At 39.7% G+C, this 15,024-nt stretch overlaps 1 protein-coding gene across 1 annotated transcript in view; it reads left to right on the top strand.

Annotated features, from left to right (window-relative positions):
- Positions 1–9,031, top strand: part of tm4sf5 (transmembrane 4 L six family member 5) — a 30,996-nt gene extending 21,965 nt beyond the window's left edge. Inside the window, exons 3-5 of the mRNA XM_028798176.2 lie at positions 1,224–1,360; positions 3,426–3,618; positions 7,731–9,031. Of these exons, the coding sequence (XP_028654009.2) occupies positions 1,224–1,360; positions 3,426–3,618; positions 7,731–7,745 (345 nt within the window). The 3' untranslated portion in view covers positions 7,746–9,031. The remainder of the gene's footprint in view (positions 1–1,223; positions 1,361–3,425; positions 3,619–7,730) is intronic.
- Positions 9,032–15,024: the final 5,993 nt, after the last annotated feature.

Below are 15,024 nucleotides of genomic sequence, written 5' to 3'. Positions count from 1 at the left end.
AACCCAGCATGCCTACTCTGTGAGGCAGCAGTACTAATCACTGAGCCACCGTGCTGCTCTTTTTGCTAAATATGAGGGATGATCAAAAAGTTTCCACACTTTTTTTTAACTGTACTTATTAAGAATTTCAAGAACAAATTACATCCCTTTTCTATACTGGAATTTTCCCAGTGCTGTACCAACTTTTTAATACCCAATTACTACTCCTCCCGCCTTCACTGTTTTCAACGAAAATATAAAAGTGAGGAAACTTTTTGAATGTCCCTCATATAACAATTGAATTTCTTACGGTATTATAGAATTTTTAAAGACTGATGATGAAACCACTGTTAGCAATAAATGATAAAGAAAAATTTCCTAAAATTATATGGTAACCTGATCATGAGTTGAAATCCAGTAGAGAGAAGCTGCTTGGAAATATTTCCTTCTAATGTGATCAAGCATTGTAGGACCCTTTCTTCTGTATTATTTTTTATGTTTAAATCCCCATATATTCATTATTTTTTTTTTAATTTGCTTAACCCAATCTTTATGGTTGTGGAGGGTGGCCTGTCCCAGCAGCATCAGGCACAAGAGAGAAGCCAACGCTGGACGAAGCGCTAGGGCATATTTACAGTACACATATCATCATGCAGACCACCAAATAGCCTAAGTTGCATATTTTAGAAACATGACAGGAAAATTCAGGAATTTAACATTTTTAAGGTGAACACAGAGTCTAAACAAAATGATTGAATCATTGGTTCATCTTTCTGGAAAAAATGAATATAATGAGAACACTAGATGATGCTTTTGAAAAGAAATAGTGAATTGAGAGGCCATAATCACTACACTCCAAATGGCTAGCTAAGTATTTAGAAATGTTTCACATGATTGGGGCCTAAATCCAGTTGAGTATCACTATGTTCCATAACACGATTAAGATAAAAATTGTTTATGCATTTGCTAAGCTTTTATGAAATATCACAACAATTAGAAATTATTGGGACTTACTTTTATAATTAGTCATCCACACTGAACATTTTTAATGGTTTCTTTATATTTCTTACAAATTTCAAACCAAAAAAGCTGAGTTTAATGCACAACAGTGGCACTGAGAATGATACGTTACATTAGGTTACATCTTAAAATGACCAGTGGAGCTCAATTTTCTGGTAGCAAATGTGTTGAAGTGTCAATTCAACATGCATCTCATCCTTTTGCTTCTTTCCTGTCCTTTTCAGATGCTGAACTCTGTGTTCTCCTCTGCCTTTGGTGTGGTGGGAGGTTTGTACTGCCTGTCTGTGGCATCATCAGGACTCAATGATGGCCCCAAATGCAAGACTACTGAAAACACATGGGAGTACCCCTTTTCTGGAAAGTAAGAATATACACTCTGTTTATAATACTGTAGAGTCCACAGTAAAGAAGCCCACATGAGTGCAGTGCGGTCCAACCCATTACATGTGGCCATTATAGTGGGGTATACTAAAAACTGAATTTGAGCAATATGTTAATGTAGCATCCTGTGGTCCTCAACCAAATATACAGATTTATAGATGGGTATATAGATAGTGAACTTCCAGTAGCTCAATGGAGTTTAGATAATCTTATATGATGTGTGTGTGGCATACTAGCTAAAGAACTTGCTGTAAACCATAAGGTTGCTGTATCTGTCCTTATCTCATAATCATTCTGTGTTCTTGAACAAGTCACTTAACATCCCTGTGCTCTGACTGTTAAAATATATAGCATACATATCAAAGGTAAGCTCTTCCTTGTCACCCAGCACTCCTGCAATATTCAAAACTGCCATTCATCTCCCACAGCTTTTAGGTCACAAACCATTCTTGGTAATAATTCTTCAGCAGCAGGTCACCAACAAAAGTCGCTGAGAGAATGATGCAAGTCCCTACCTCCTAAGGATTCTGGCTCTTACATTTGAAAATTTCAACCACTAGCTCCCCATAGTCCTAACACTTGCAAACACCATTACCATCTTTATTCTGCTGTGAATCATCAGGCGTTAAAGTATGTTTAAAATCGCAAGTCACCATGGGTAATGGTCTATGCCAAATATACACAGCAGTAAAACCACTGACAGGTGAGGTTAGTGACATTGATTATCTCGTGACAATGGTACCTGTCATGGGGTGGGATATATCAGGCAGCAAGTGAACAGTCAGTTCTTGAAGGTAATGTTTTGGAAAAATGAGTAAGCGTAAGGATCTGAGTGAATTTGACAAGGGCCAGATTGTGATGGCTAGACGGCTGGAGCTTAGCATTTCCAAAATGGCAGGTCTTGTGGGGTGTTCCCAGTATGCAGGAATTAGTACCTACCAAAAGTGATCTAAAGAAGGCAACAGGGTCATGGGCACCCAACACTTGTCGATGCACGTGAGGAGTGAAGGCCACCCCGTCTGGTCCAATCAAGCAGAAGAACTACTGTAGTACTAATTACTGAAAAAAAACATAATGCTGGTCATAAGAGAAAGGAGTCAGAACACACAGTGCATTGTAGCCTGATGCTTATGGGGCAACATAGCCACAGACCAGTGAGTGCACCCATGCTAAACCCTGTCTACCACCAAAAGTGCCAACAAAGGGCATGTGAATATCAGAATGGAACCATGGAGCAATGGAAGAAAGCGGTTTGATCGGATTAATTACGTTTTTTTTTAGATCATGTGGATGACCTGGGGAAGAGATGGCAGCCGAATGCACAATGGGAAGAAGCTAAGTCAGTAGAGGCAGTGTGATGCTCTGGGAAATGTTCTACTGGGAAACCATAGGTCCTGGCATTTATTTGGATGTTACCTTGACATGTACCACCAACATAAAGATCACTTCAGACCACTTTAACCCCTGCCACACTGCAAAATTGTACAGGAATGGTTTGAGGATCATGATATGTAGTTCAAGATGTTGACTTAACCTCCAAATTCACCAGATCTCAATTTGATTGAGTGTCTGTGGAATGAGCTGAAAAAACATGTCTGATCCAGGGAGGCTCCACCTCCCAACTGAGAGGATCTGCTGCTAGTGTATTGGTGCCTGATATCACAGGACAACTTCAGAGGCCTTAAGGAGTCCATGACTTGATGCCTCTGTTCTGATTTAGTGGCACCCGGAGGACCTACATAATTTTAGGCATGTGATTTTAATATTGTAGCTGATTGGAATATGATAAATAACTCCGTTTCAAATGTTTCTTTTGTGTATATTGGCTAACAGCACATATGTAACAAAATCATGGGAAACAGAGCTCTGTATCAATGGGACTGCTTACACTTTTCAAGCATATAGTCCATTTTGCACTCTTATAATCTCTGTACGTCACCAGTATAAACATTTAAATCTAATCACATATGGGTGTTGATTATTATTGTATTGGTCTGTCGTCATTTGGAATCTTAATAGTTTCTATTTTCAATCTTTTCTGACAGCAACAGCTACTTGTTCAACAAGGACATGTGGAAATCATGTATAGAGCCCAATAACATTGTCCTTTGGAACATCGTTCTCTTTTCCATTCTGCTTATTCTTGGAATTATGGAAGTGGTGCTGTGTGGCATTCAGGTTATCAACGGATGTTTTGGCTGTGTGTGCGGGGACTGCCGCAAGAGAGGTCAAGATGATGTAAGTCTTCTGATGCTTTCTGCAAATTAAACTAATCACCACATGGGGTAAAGGGTCATGTGCATGTACAAAGCTTCCATATTTTGGATGAAAGCTAGTTTTATTTAATTTTTTGTGTTTGTTTGGGAGAACTGAAATCCTAATATGCTCGGGAGAAATTTTTAGCATTTTTGTGGTGCTATCACAATATTTTATAAATATTAAAAAGGTTGCAGAATATTTAATACAGTAAATGTGGAGTTTGCTTGTTCTTCCTTTGTTTGCATAGATGTTCTCTTGATAAACTTTTTACCTTCAACAGCCCAAACACAATCAAGTTAGATCAACTGGTGACTCTTACTGGGACCAGTAAGGGTGTGCATCACTAAAGTGACTGGCTTCCCACTAAGTATCACTTCCTTTCTTTGATGTTTTTGGACTTTGGTTCATGTGGTAATGAGTTGCCCACCCAGGTCACAGTCTGTGTAGTGTAAGGTCAGGAATATGCTTAATGCTACAAGACGCATGAGCTCGAGGATACTGCTGCTACGTAAGCAGTGCACTGAATATACAGTACTTGTGTGTGTACTTCAAGTAAATCTGGAGGATTTCACTAGGTGTGAAATCATCACAGTGACAAAACAACATCTGGTTTCGCTCTGCTGTGAGTTGAGGGAAGAAAGATGTTAAAGATAAAAATTCCATGCATTCTGAGGCTGTTGCAAAGGTGCAAAAAAAAAAAGATGACAATAGCAACACAGAAGATGGTATGTGAGACCTTTAAATGTATTGCATCATTACAATGGGGAAAATGCTATGTTTGTATTGCCTGTGCGAGAAATGAGTGAAGAAAAGCACCATGAAGACATTCATATGTCAGCATTTAAGTCTGATGATTGGCTTCACCGCATCCACCCATTCATCAAACATCGAAGCACGCACATTAATCGTGTTGGAGCTGCAAGACGTCACATGTTGATAGCAAACAACGATGTTGACAGCACCTACCAAACTGAAACACACAGCCCACCCATATTTTTGCTGGTACTGCAACTTGCACACGCATCACATTAATTTCTTACAACGTGCTCAGAGGATGCATCAAAAGAACATTGGGAATGTGTGACAGCCATGATGCATGTGTGTAACTATTCTGAGCTTAAAGTATAAACCGGCCCTTAGCGACTCGAAATTGGCCTATGATGTGAATGTGTATGCGTGTCCTGTGACCTCCTCTCATCCTGCCTCAGACGTTTTCCTGCCTTATGCCTAACCTTGCCAGGTTAGACTCCATCTGTGTGCAACTCTGTGAAGGAGAACCTGCGCTCAGAAATAATCAAATGGATGACATTTCATACAGTTGTGTACATTTATGTAGGTGTGAGTGCTGGAATATCAATTCAGTAGCCAGGGCAATGTGACTGTCAAATTTATTAGCATATACTGGAAATGAAAATGGAAAAAGTTAAAAGTCATTTTCTTGCTGAAATGGACAGAAGGGAAGAGACACAAAGTTTCAGATGTATAATCTTAAGCAGTTCTTAATGAAGGTTAAACAGCTGAAATGTTGTGTCTTCTACTTTCTTTCTTTTTCAGCATGGAAATAACCTTTAACTTTTTTCCTTTGCAGATGCACAAAGATGTAGTCCTTCACTATAAATGAAAATTAAATGTATTCTGAAATAAGCATAATGTTCAATCAGACATTCATTTTTTAGAATCCTCTTTGCTATTATAAAGCTACAAGCAGAAAATGGTTGAACTTATTAATAGATATATCCATCCATCCATTTTCCAACCCGCTGAATCCGAACACAGGGTCACGGGGATCTGCTGGAGCCAATCCCTGCCAACACAGGGCAAAAGGTAGGAACCAATCCCGGGCAGGGTGCCAACCCACGGCAGGACACACACAAACACACCCACACACCAAGGCCAATTTAGAATCGCCAATCCACCTAACCAGCATGTCTTTGGACTGTGGGAGGAAACCCACGCAGACACGGGGAGAACATGCAAACTCCATGCAGGGAGGACCCAGGAAGCAAACCCAGGTCCCCAGGTCTCCCAACTGCGAGGCAGCAGCGCTACCCACTGCGCCACCGTGCCACCCTCATAGATATATATTTAACAATAATAATAATAATAACAATAATAATAATAATAATAATAATAATAGCTAAGATGGGTTGAAACATTTCAGTGCACCAACTGTTGGATTGTATTTTGTAATGCATGTAATAATAAAATGCATTGCATTTGTCATTCCAACAGATGGCACATCACAAACATTTGTAGCAATAAAATGCATCACAACAAATGTTTGTGATGTGACATCTGCTGGAATGACTAAAGAAATGCATATGTCTCTGTTTAATGCCACTATAAATGATTGTGATGCGCCATCTGCTGGAATGACAAATGCAATACATATTCCTCTGTTCAATGCCTTTTGGTGTGGGATTTGTGAAAGCAGTGTTAATGTTTGCGATGTGCCCTCTGTTGGAATGACCAGTGGCGGGCCGTCAGGACCTGCAAGGCCTTCTCTGCTGGCCTAAAAAAATATCTGAATCACAAACTGATGTTAATTATATTTTGTCCATGAATACTTATTAAATAATTCCAAATAGTCTGTCCGCTTCCTTTCATAGCTTTTCCGATGTTTGTGCTCAGGCTGCTTCCAGACATGTATTTTCGTATTAAAGCATTTAACCAATCACATTTCAGCCATCATTTGTTGCCAGGCAGGGTCAAAGTCAAAGAAGTCTGCCAAGGGGCCTTCACAATCCGTTCTGCAGGCCCTCTAACACAAAATAAATGTTGATTAAACTGTTGCTTCAACCAATCAGATTTTGAGTTGGTTTCACTAGGGCCCTCTAGCAGGCGTACGGCAACGTCACCGTATTCAGACCCGTTGATTGGATAGGATGGTGTAATATAAAAATCTGAATGAGAGCATCATGGGGCAGCTATTACATATTGGTATGTTTGGCAGTGACCATTCCCGTGTCCACTGCTTCTGTCGAGCGGACATTTTCAACCCTAAAGCGAATTAAAACTTATGCCAGAAATACGACAGGGCAGGTTCGACTTTCAGCATTAGCTTCGATGGCGATAGAAAGGGACTTCGTGATGGAACTGAAGCGCACAGATAATCTGTACGACAGAGTAATTGAACTGTTTTTGAGGAAAGAGAGGAGGATGGATTTTGTTTACAAATAATCCGAATTTTTGGTGAGTAAAATGTTGTGATTTTCCTAAATAATATTGCAAGTTTAGATAGATAGATAGATAGATAGATAGATAGATAGATAGATAGATAGATAGATAGATAGATAGATAGATAGATAGATAGATAGATAGATAGATAGATAGATTATGAGTTATTATTGATGTTTTTTATGTGTGTCGCGGGCTGTAGCTGCAGTAGAAAGGAACTTGTTCATCCCTGGTTTGTCTATTCAATAAAGGCATTTATTGTGGCTACAGGAGTTATCTATCTGCGATGCAACGGCTCTTTATACTGTATTTCTGCATACTAAGAAGGTTTTTATAACCATAAATTAGTTTTTGAGGGGCGGGTTGATTCAGACGGAGCACTACTGAAGGCCTAGGTGTGAAATGTACGGTCCGCCACTGGGAATGACATAGCAACCGGATGAACACACAGGCAGGCACACAGACATTTATCCTTTTAATAAGGTGTATAATAATAATAATAATAATAACAATAATAATAATAATAATAATAATAATAATAATAATAGGGCAGAAGTATCTCATAGTGCTTAAGATGGCTGCCTTACAGTTGCAGAGTCTGTGGTTCAAATACCAGTGTAAGCTCTGTCTGAATGCAATCTAAATGTTGTCCCTTTTTTGTGCAGGTTAGATTTATTGGTGACTCTAAACTGGTGTATGGATGAATGTGCTTGCTATGGGACTGGTGCTTCGTTCAGTGTTGATACATTTCATGTGCTCAGTGCTTCCAGGAAAGGCATTTACTGCATGCAGCACAGTGCAGAAGACTGGACTCAACTATGGAGCTGGTTGTAATAGAATAGGTAGCTATGGAATTTGAATAAATGAGCACATAAATAACAATAATCTATTTTACTGTTTGCATTTCATTTCAGGATGATGGCTTATGAACACTTCTGAGACAATCTGATTTTATTATCTTCTCCTCCCATTTTCAACTATTATGCACAACATTTTACTGTGCGTTACTATGCAGGATGACATGATGTAAAAAGCAGCCTATCCAGATGCATCCATCTCAAAGTTGATGTTTGTGCAAAGTCTTGAGATATCAAGTCACAGCAACTTCAAGTAAATCTTCATAAAGATGTGAAAACTAACACTCCAAAATATCTGTAATGCTTACCAAAGAATGTAACAAAACATCTTAATGAGAAGTGGCCATTCAGTCCGGTACAGTCTGTCCTTTCCTTTTCATGTCCTTATGTGCAGCAACAGAATTTCTAAAGCAGCCCTTCTCATTGTTCAGTATTCTTGACCCACTATTCTCGATTTCTGGCGTGCCTGCCAAACTCATGTCATTCCAACATTCAAACCCAAACTCAGAACTTCTCTATTGTATCCTGAAATGAAAATTCTTTACTCCATGTCACTGATTTTTCTCCGTTCACTGTTTCCTTACAGTTTGATGACAGTGAATCAATTCTTAAAGAAGACATTGCTTCATTTTGTACTGTGATATTAATTACTGTTTAAATGGCTTTGTAAAAGAGGAATAGAGTTATGTAGAGTTATGTATGACACCTGAGGTGGTGAGCTGACATACCCCTGCCATTCTCTATCTTCATTTTCTCTTGTCCTCAAGATATCTGTTGTCAAGGGACAAACAGTGGACCCCAGTCCTGTGAAGGCAAACTGTGCCTGAGGATTTGAGGGGAAGGGGTAGCAATTACATTTCTAAAGAAGCTCACTTTCCAAAAGTCACATTGAACCAAAAACTGTCTTGAAGCAAAGATACAAAAGGTCTTTAAGAGTCGGAGTGCCAAGCCTCCATCTGCTTGATATGCTAAGGCTCACATTTTCTGTGAGTCAGGCAGGCAGGCAGACGAGCAGATTCAGCCTTTTCCATTAGGGTTGTGGAGGCCGCGACCAAAAACTCACCTTAAATACAAAATATGCAATAATTGGTTTAATTTCTCTAGCACTGCATTCTGGGATTGTTTCAGATGACAAAATGGAAAAGACTTCAGGTTTTAAGAAAACTGAAACCCCCTAATATTACCAGTTCCGTATCCTCAAAGTCACTTGAACCTCTTCAGTCACAGTGTTGTGTATCAGGTTGATTGTTAATTTCTTTTCATGTCTTATTTTTTTAATGAGAGCAATGTTTATGTTTCTAATAATATATGTACTGCACTATTTCTCTAAATAAATATGAGCACCTTTCAAATAATAACTGTCTACCTGGAATTCTTCATGCAAATTGAAGCATTTTAAGAGAACCTTACTAACTATAATCGAACTTGTCTAAATAACTTTGGGTGTTCTCATGGAGATGGATGTACAAACTAATGGTCCAGTCAAACCATGCAAGTCCTCCCCATATCATGTTATTATTGCTAGCATCTAAGTATGATGTGGTATACAGAAAACTGAGCAGTGTTGGATTCCCACTCACAGTAGTGACACGCACAGACCTTGTGGCAGACATTGGCTCAAAGGAGATTCAGGGTGTAGGAACAAGTGGGCATTGCCCATTCTGCTAGGCTTTTAATGGCACACAAGTCCTGTTAAGACAGCAGATTTAACAGGGATGCAGAAATAAAGCATCACTAGCCCCCCACCCCAGCCTGTATACTTGAGAAAAAGGCTTTACTACAGGACTTTCCATACCAGTACTTCATTTGTAAACAAAGGTGTAAATCTGAGATCAGCGGACACCTTTGTAGTGACTCTATCAAGTGGGGGGCACTCAGGTGGACATTAATCTTTGACTTGTGACTGAGAACTGAACCTGCCGAGATGTAATAGGCAAAATAACACTCCTATGATCAGGACCCGTACCTGTAAATGGAAGGGACGTTAATCCAATCACCAGAGGTTGCACCTTCCTTTAAAACTAGCTACATTCATCTCTTCTTACGCATGCTCTCTCTTTGAAACCAAAAAGCAGATGAGGAGCACTCTCTTTGAGACTCTGAAAACTGACATTTACTCTGCCAAGCCAAGCTCTATGCCAGTGACTGAGTCCAGTCTGAGAAGTCTACAGAGCAGCCATTACTTCAAAAAGGGAACTTCATCATTTAAACTCGTGTGCCAGAAAAAGGAAATACTTTTCCCTATGAAGTTGCAGAGGACACAGCCAAGTGCCTAAGTGAGAAAAGCACAACAAACCACAAACAAAGGACCATGTTACAAAGAGAAAGAGTGTACTCCACCACAAGAAGAATTCCCAAATTTGTAAGAGTGCTACTTAAACTAATTACAAATCATAGCAGCTCCAGTAGTTCTTTCCCATTGGTCAGCTTCTGGTGTTTCTGCAGGAGATGGTACAGTGGGGACTTTAAAGATGCACGAGAAGAAGAAAAAGAGGTAAATCATTTGTCTTTCGTGTCTCTGTGTGTAAGTGTGTGTGAACTGGGTCAAGGCATTCCTGAGGTCCCTTTCATATAATAAACAAAATAAAGAAATCTACGTTATTGTGAATCTTAGTGTCACACAACCACTACAAACTGAACCTGAAAGAACAACAGCAACAACGCCACAAAACATCGGACATTATCCTAAAATACTTGGTATTGTAAAACTGTGCAGAAACCAATGCCAAGATAAATTAGAACTCTAAACATCAACTTCCAGAAGGACAACCACTGCTGCAGCATACCACTAACCTGGGCTACATGCTACACCGATCCCTCTCCCACTTGGACAGAGGCAGTGGTGCTGTAAGAATTATGTTTCTAGACTTCTCTAGCACCTTCAACACAATCCAACCTCTGCTCCTTAGGGACAAGCTGACAGAGATGGGAGTTGATTCATACCTGTCTTACAGACAGACCTCAGTATGTGTGTCTCGGGAACTGCACCTCTGACATTGTAGTCAGCAACAGAGGAGTGCCGCAGGGGACTGTACTTTCTCCGGTCCTGTTCAGCCTATATACATCGGACTTTCAGTACAACTCGGAGTCCTGCTATGTGCAAAAGTTCACTGACGACACTGCTATCGTGGGCTGCATCAGGAGTGGGCAGGAGGAGGAGTATAGGGACCTCATCAAGGACTTTGTTAAATGGTGCGACTCAAACCACCTACAACTGAACACCAGCAAAACCAAGGAGCTGGTGGTGGATTTTAGGAGGACCAGGCCCCTCATGGACCCCGTGATCATCAGAGGTGACTGTGTGCAGAGGGTGCAAACCTATAAATACCTGGGAGTGCAGCTGGATGATAAATTGGACTGGACTGCCAATACTGATGCTCTGTGTAAGAAAGGACAGAGCCGACTATACTTTCTTAGAAGGCTCGCGTCCTTCAACATCTGCAATAAGATGCTGCAGATGTTCTATCAGACGGTTGTGGTGAGCGCCCTCTTCTACGCGGTGGTGTGCTGGGGAAGCAGTATAAAGAAGAGGGATGCCTCACGCCTGGACAAACTGGTGAGGAAGGCAGCCTCTATTGTAGGCACAGTTTGACATCTGAGGCAGAGCGACGGGCACTGAGCAGGCTCCTGTCAATAATGGAGAATCCACTACATCCACTAAACAGTATCATCTCCTGACAGAGGAGCAGCTTTAGTGACAGACTGCTGTCAATGTCCTGCTCCACTGACAGACTGAGGAGATCGTTCCTCCCCCACACTATGCGACTCTTCAATTCCACCTGGGGGGGTAAACGTTAAAACTATACAAAGTTATTGTCTGTCTGTATACCTGCATTTTTATTACTCTTTAATTTAATATTGTTCTTTATCAGCATGCTGCTGCTGGAGTATGTGAATTTCCCCTTGGGATTAATGAAGTATCTATCTATCTATCTATCTATCTATCTATCTATCTATCTATCTATCTATCTATCTATCTATCTATCTATCTATCTATCTATCTATCTATCTATCTATCTATCTATCTATCTATCTATCTATCTATCTATGGTGAGACGGAAGCCTTTCCTCAGTAAAAGACACATGGAAATCTGCTGGGAGTTTCTAAAAAGGCCCCTAAAGGACTCTCAGACTTTGAGGAAGAAGATAATCTGGTTTGATGAAATATCATGTTTGAGGGAAACCAAGCCCTGCTTAACATCTGTCCAATACTGTTCCAATGGTGAAGTGTGGTGGTGAAAGCAAATAAAAGAAATACTAAACAGATCTTAATAGCAAGAGGTCACATCATAGCACATCAAATCAAATTTTTCTTTTGTCCATTAAGTGTCTGTTGTTGGTAAAATATTTAGGAAGCCACTAGGACTGATCTTCTGGTACAGCAGATCACCTTTCTGATCGGTGCGTTAGGCTTTCAGCAAGGAAAAGTAAAATCTTTATGATCCAGAAGTACAATTTAAAATGATTTTATAGTATATGCACTGTATGTATTAGCATCTCTCAGTAACAAAAAAAAAAAAAAAAAATACTGAAATACCTTTTTGCTTTGTAGGTGCTGTTAAATTTTGGAATAGAGGTCAACATTACTTGGTAGTCCTCTGAATATGAACACATTATTTGCTCCATACTGTATGAAATGGCTTTATTATGTCACACTGTTATTGCACATACTGTTAGCTCAATAATATTGTTACATTTACCTTTTAAAGATCTTCCCCTGCTTCTCAGTAAAGGTCCTTTTATTAAAATTACTCAACATGAAAAACATCAGTTCACTTCCCGTATTGCCACCAACAGCACATGCAAGACAAGAGTTCCATCTCAGACTTCATGCCAGTCCATCAGTAGGCAGAATCATTGACACACACCACGGGATTTCTAGAGTTATCCAAAAGAACAGTATGTGTGCTTTTGAACTGAGGGAACCCTCAAATACCTGGCAAATATGCAATTAAAGATCTGCATTTATTATATACAGTGGAACCTCGGTTTGCGAGTAACTTGGTTTACAAGTGTTTTGCAAGACGAGCTAAAATTTTTAATAAATTTTGACTTGATAAATGAGCGAGGTCTTGCAATACGAGTAGTATGTATACGCTTTGTCTGCTGAGTGTCATGTGATCACAGTTGAGCTGATGGTTCTTCTCTCTCTCTCTTGGTGCGGGATTGTGGGCAATCGTCTCCTATTCTCTGTCTGAGTCGGCGTGCCTCACTCATATAGTCAACATCCGTACGAGCGTATACTGTTTACTACAGCATTGTGCGTATTATTGAGGTCAGGATAGGTTTCTCTGTTTGGAATTTCAGCACAGACAAAATGATCTACATCATCAGCAGTTAATATTTTTTTTTTACAAAGTAACAAAGTAAGTAGAGTTCTGCATTGGACTCCTGTCTGTAAAGTCGTGCTATTTTCCTCTCCCAGTTCCAAAAGTGCATGGGGTTACTAAGGTGATACCCCAGCTTTTCTCTAGGTTTTTGTACAAGGGCTAGACAGAACGTTTTTGACTCCTGGGGTAAATTTAGGTTTTTAACACTAGAATTACCAGAGTCTACGAAAAAACTCGTAGATCCGGCCCACCTTAAAACCGTTCTCACCTCTCTTTTGTCTTCTAAATGTGCCGATTAAGAGGAGCAGCGAGCAGCCGGCTATTCCATCCCCCACCGTCGCAGAACGTTCACTAAGTTTTCCCAGCTCATGCCTTGTTTGATTATCTGGGAGTGACTGAACTGCTGGAGTTTTAGAATAGAAATAATAAATCGCTATTTGGAATACATGCATTTCATGCGTGTTCCGTTTCTACAGTAATCTGTGTAAACACATTGCTAAAACAGAAACTTTTTCATATTTTAGTAATAAATGTTACAAAATGTAGGCATAAACTATAGAATGTGTAAAGCCTGAAGTCCAAACATCAAATAAACACTTTTACAAAAGGTTCAAGGATGATACAACAGCTTCCGTGGCTTAACGCTACGGTTTGCTGACTTGGAGCACCGCTACCTTACTGTGCCACAGAGACACGAGTTCGATTCCCAGCTTTGAAGAAAGTGCTTTTTTTTTTCCTCAAACGGACATTGAATTTATAAATTGGTATGCACTGTAAATCTTTAACTTTAAAATGTCAATCGCGGTTATTTCTGTTGATTAATTCATGCTTTTTTACTTAGAGTCAGAACAGGAGCTTTTTCAGCTTATTCAGCTTCTGATCTGACTCAAACAGCGCCAGTATAACTTCACACCCGATCTGACGCTGTTCGTTTTCAAATAATATTGCATTACTTCGACGATGTTTTCTGATTGGTACTATTCGCGTCATAAAATGATTTCTTCAAAACGTCACATATATTTGTCTCTTTCTTTTTTTAAAATGTGCGTTGTAGCACTCAGCAACTGGCCACCTGCATGTTCTTGCGCACACTAAATAAGACAGCGCTATATGCAATCATCAGATTCAAATGTTAACAGTTATATAGCACAGAATGGAAATCAGCAGTTCTTAGCATTCCACCACGCAAGCTGTCATATCAACCGCCTACTGTAACTTGCTTTCTTTTTTCTTCGGTTATAGTCTTAAATAAAAGTGCACTTGTTTTATTATACTTTTACATCAACATATGTTCCTGTGTTTGAGCTACATGGGCATGCTCAAAAAATACACATGTAATGCCACGAAAAGTGCATGCAGACACTTCAGTACACTGCAGAGCTTTAGAGCGTCTTTATGTGAAAACAGCAGTGTCAGGTGGGGGGCGGTAGGGATGGATCCTGAACACGACTAAGACAATGAAAAGTGAATTTTAAAAAAATAAAGCTAAACTTTACAAATATCATAAATTACACCGGCTGTTACAGACTGAAATCAAATGTATCTTTTTATTCTAAAATAGTGAAAATAAGAACACTTCTCAAAAGGGAGTTGTGCAGGATTGAACTCATGACCTTCAGATTCCCAGTCAGCAACTGATACTGTTGTGCCACAGAAGCAGTGATAGTTAATTCCTGTCAATGTCTCACACTAAGGCGGGTTTTTTTGGCGGTGGCTTTTTTTTTGTACCTTTTGTGAAAGTGTTTCTTTGATATTTGGACTTCAGGCTTCATACATTATATAGTTTATGCCTACATTTTGTCATTTGCTACTAGAATATAAAAAACGTTTCTGTTTTAACAATGTGTTTACACAGATTACTGTAGAAATGCAACACATATGAAATGCGTGTGTTTCAAATAACAATCTATTATTTCTACTCTAAAACTCCACTTCACTCTCAGATAATCAATCAAGGCATGAGCTGGGAAAAGCTCGTTTACGTTCTAAGTCGTTGGGAGGATGGAATAGCCGGCTGCTGG

Source organism: Erpetoichthys calabaricus, chromosome 3 (assembly GCF_900747795.2).
Source record: "Erpetoichthys calabaricus chromosome 3, fErpCal1.3, whole genome shotgun sequence".
NCBI lineage: Eukaryota > Metazoa > Chordata > Cladistia > Polypteriformes > Polypteridae > Erpetoichthys > Erpetoichthys calabaricus.
This window is presented reverse-complemented; position numbering and strand designations above follow the sequence as displayed.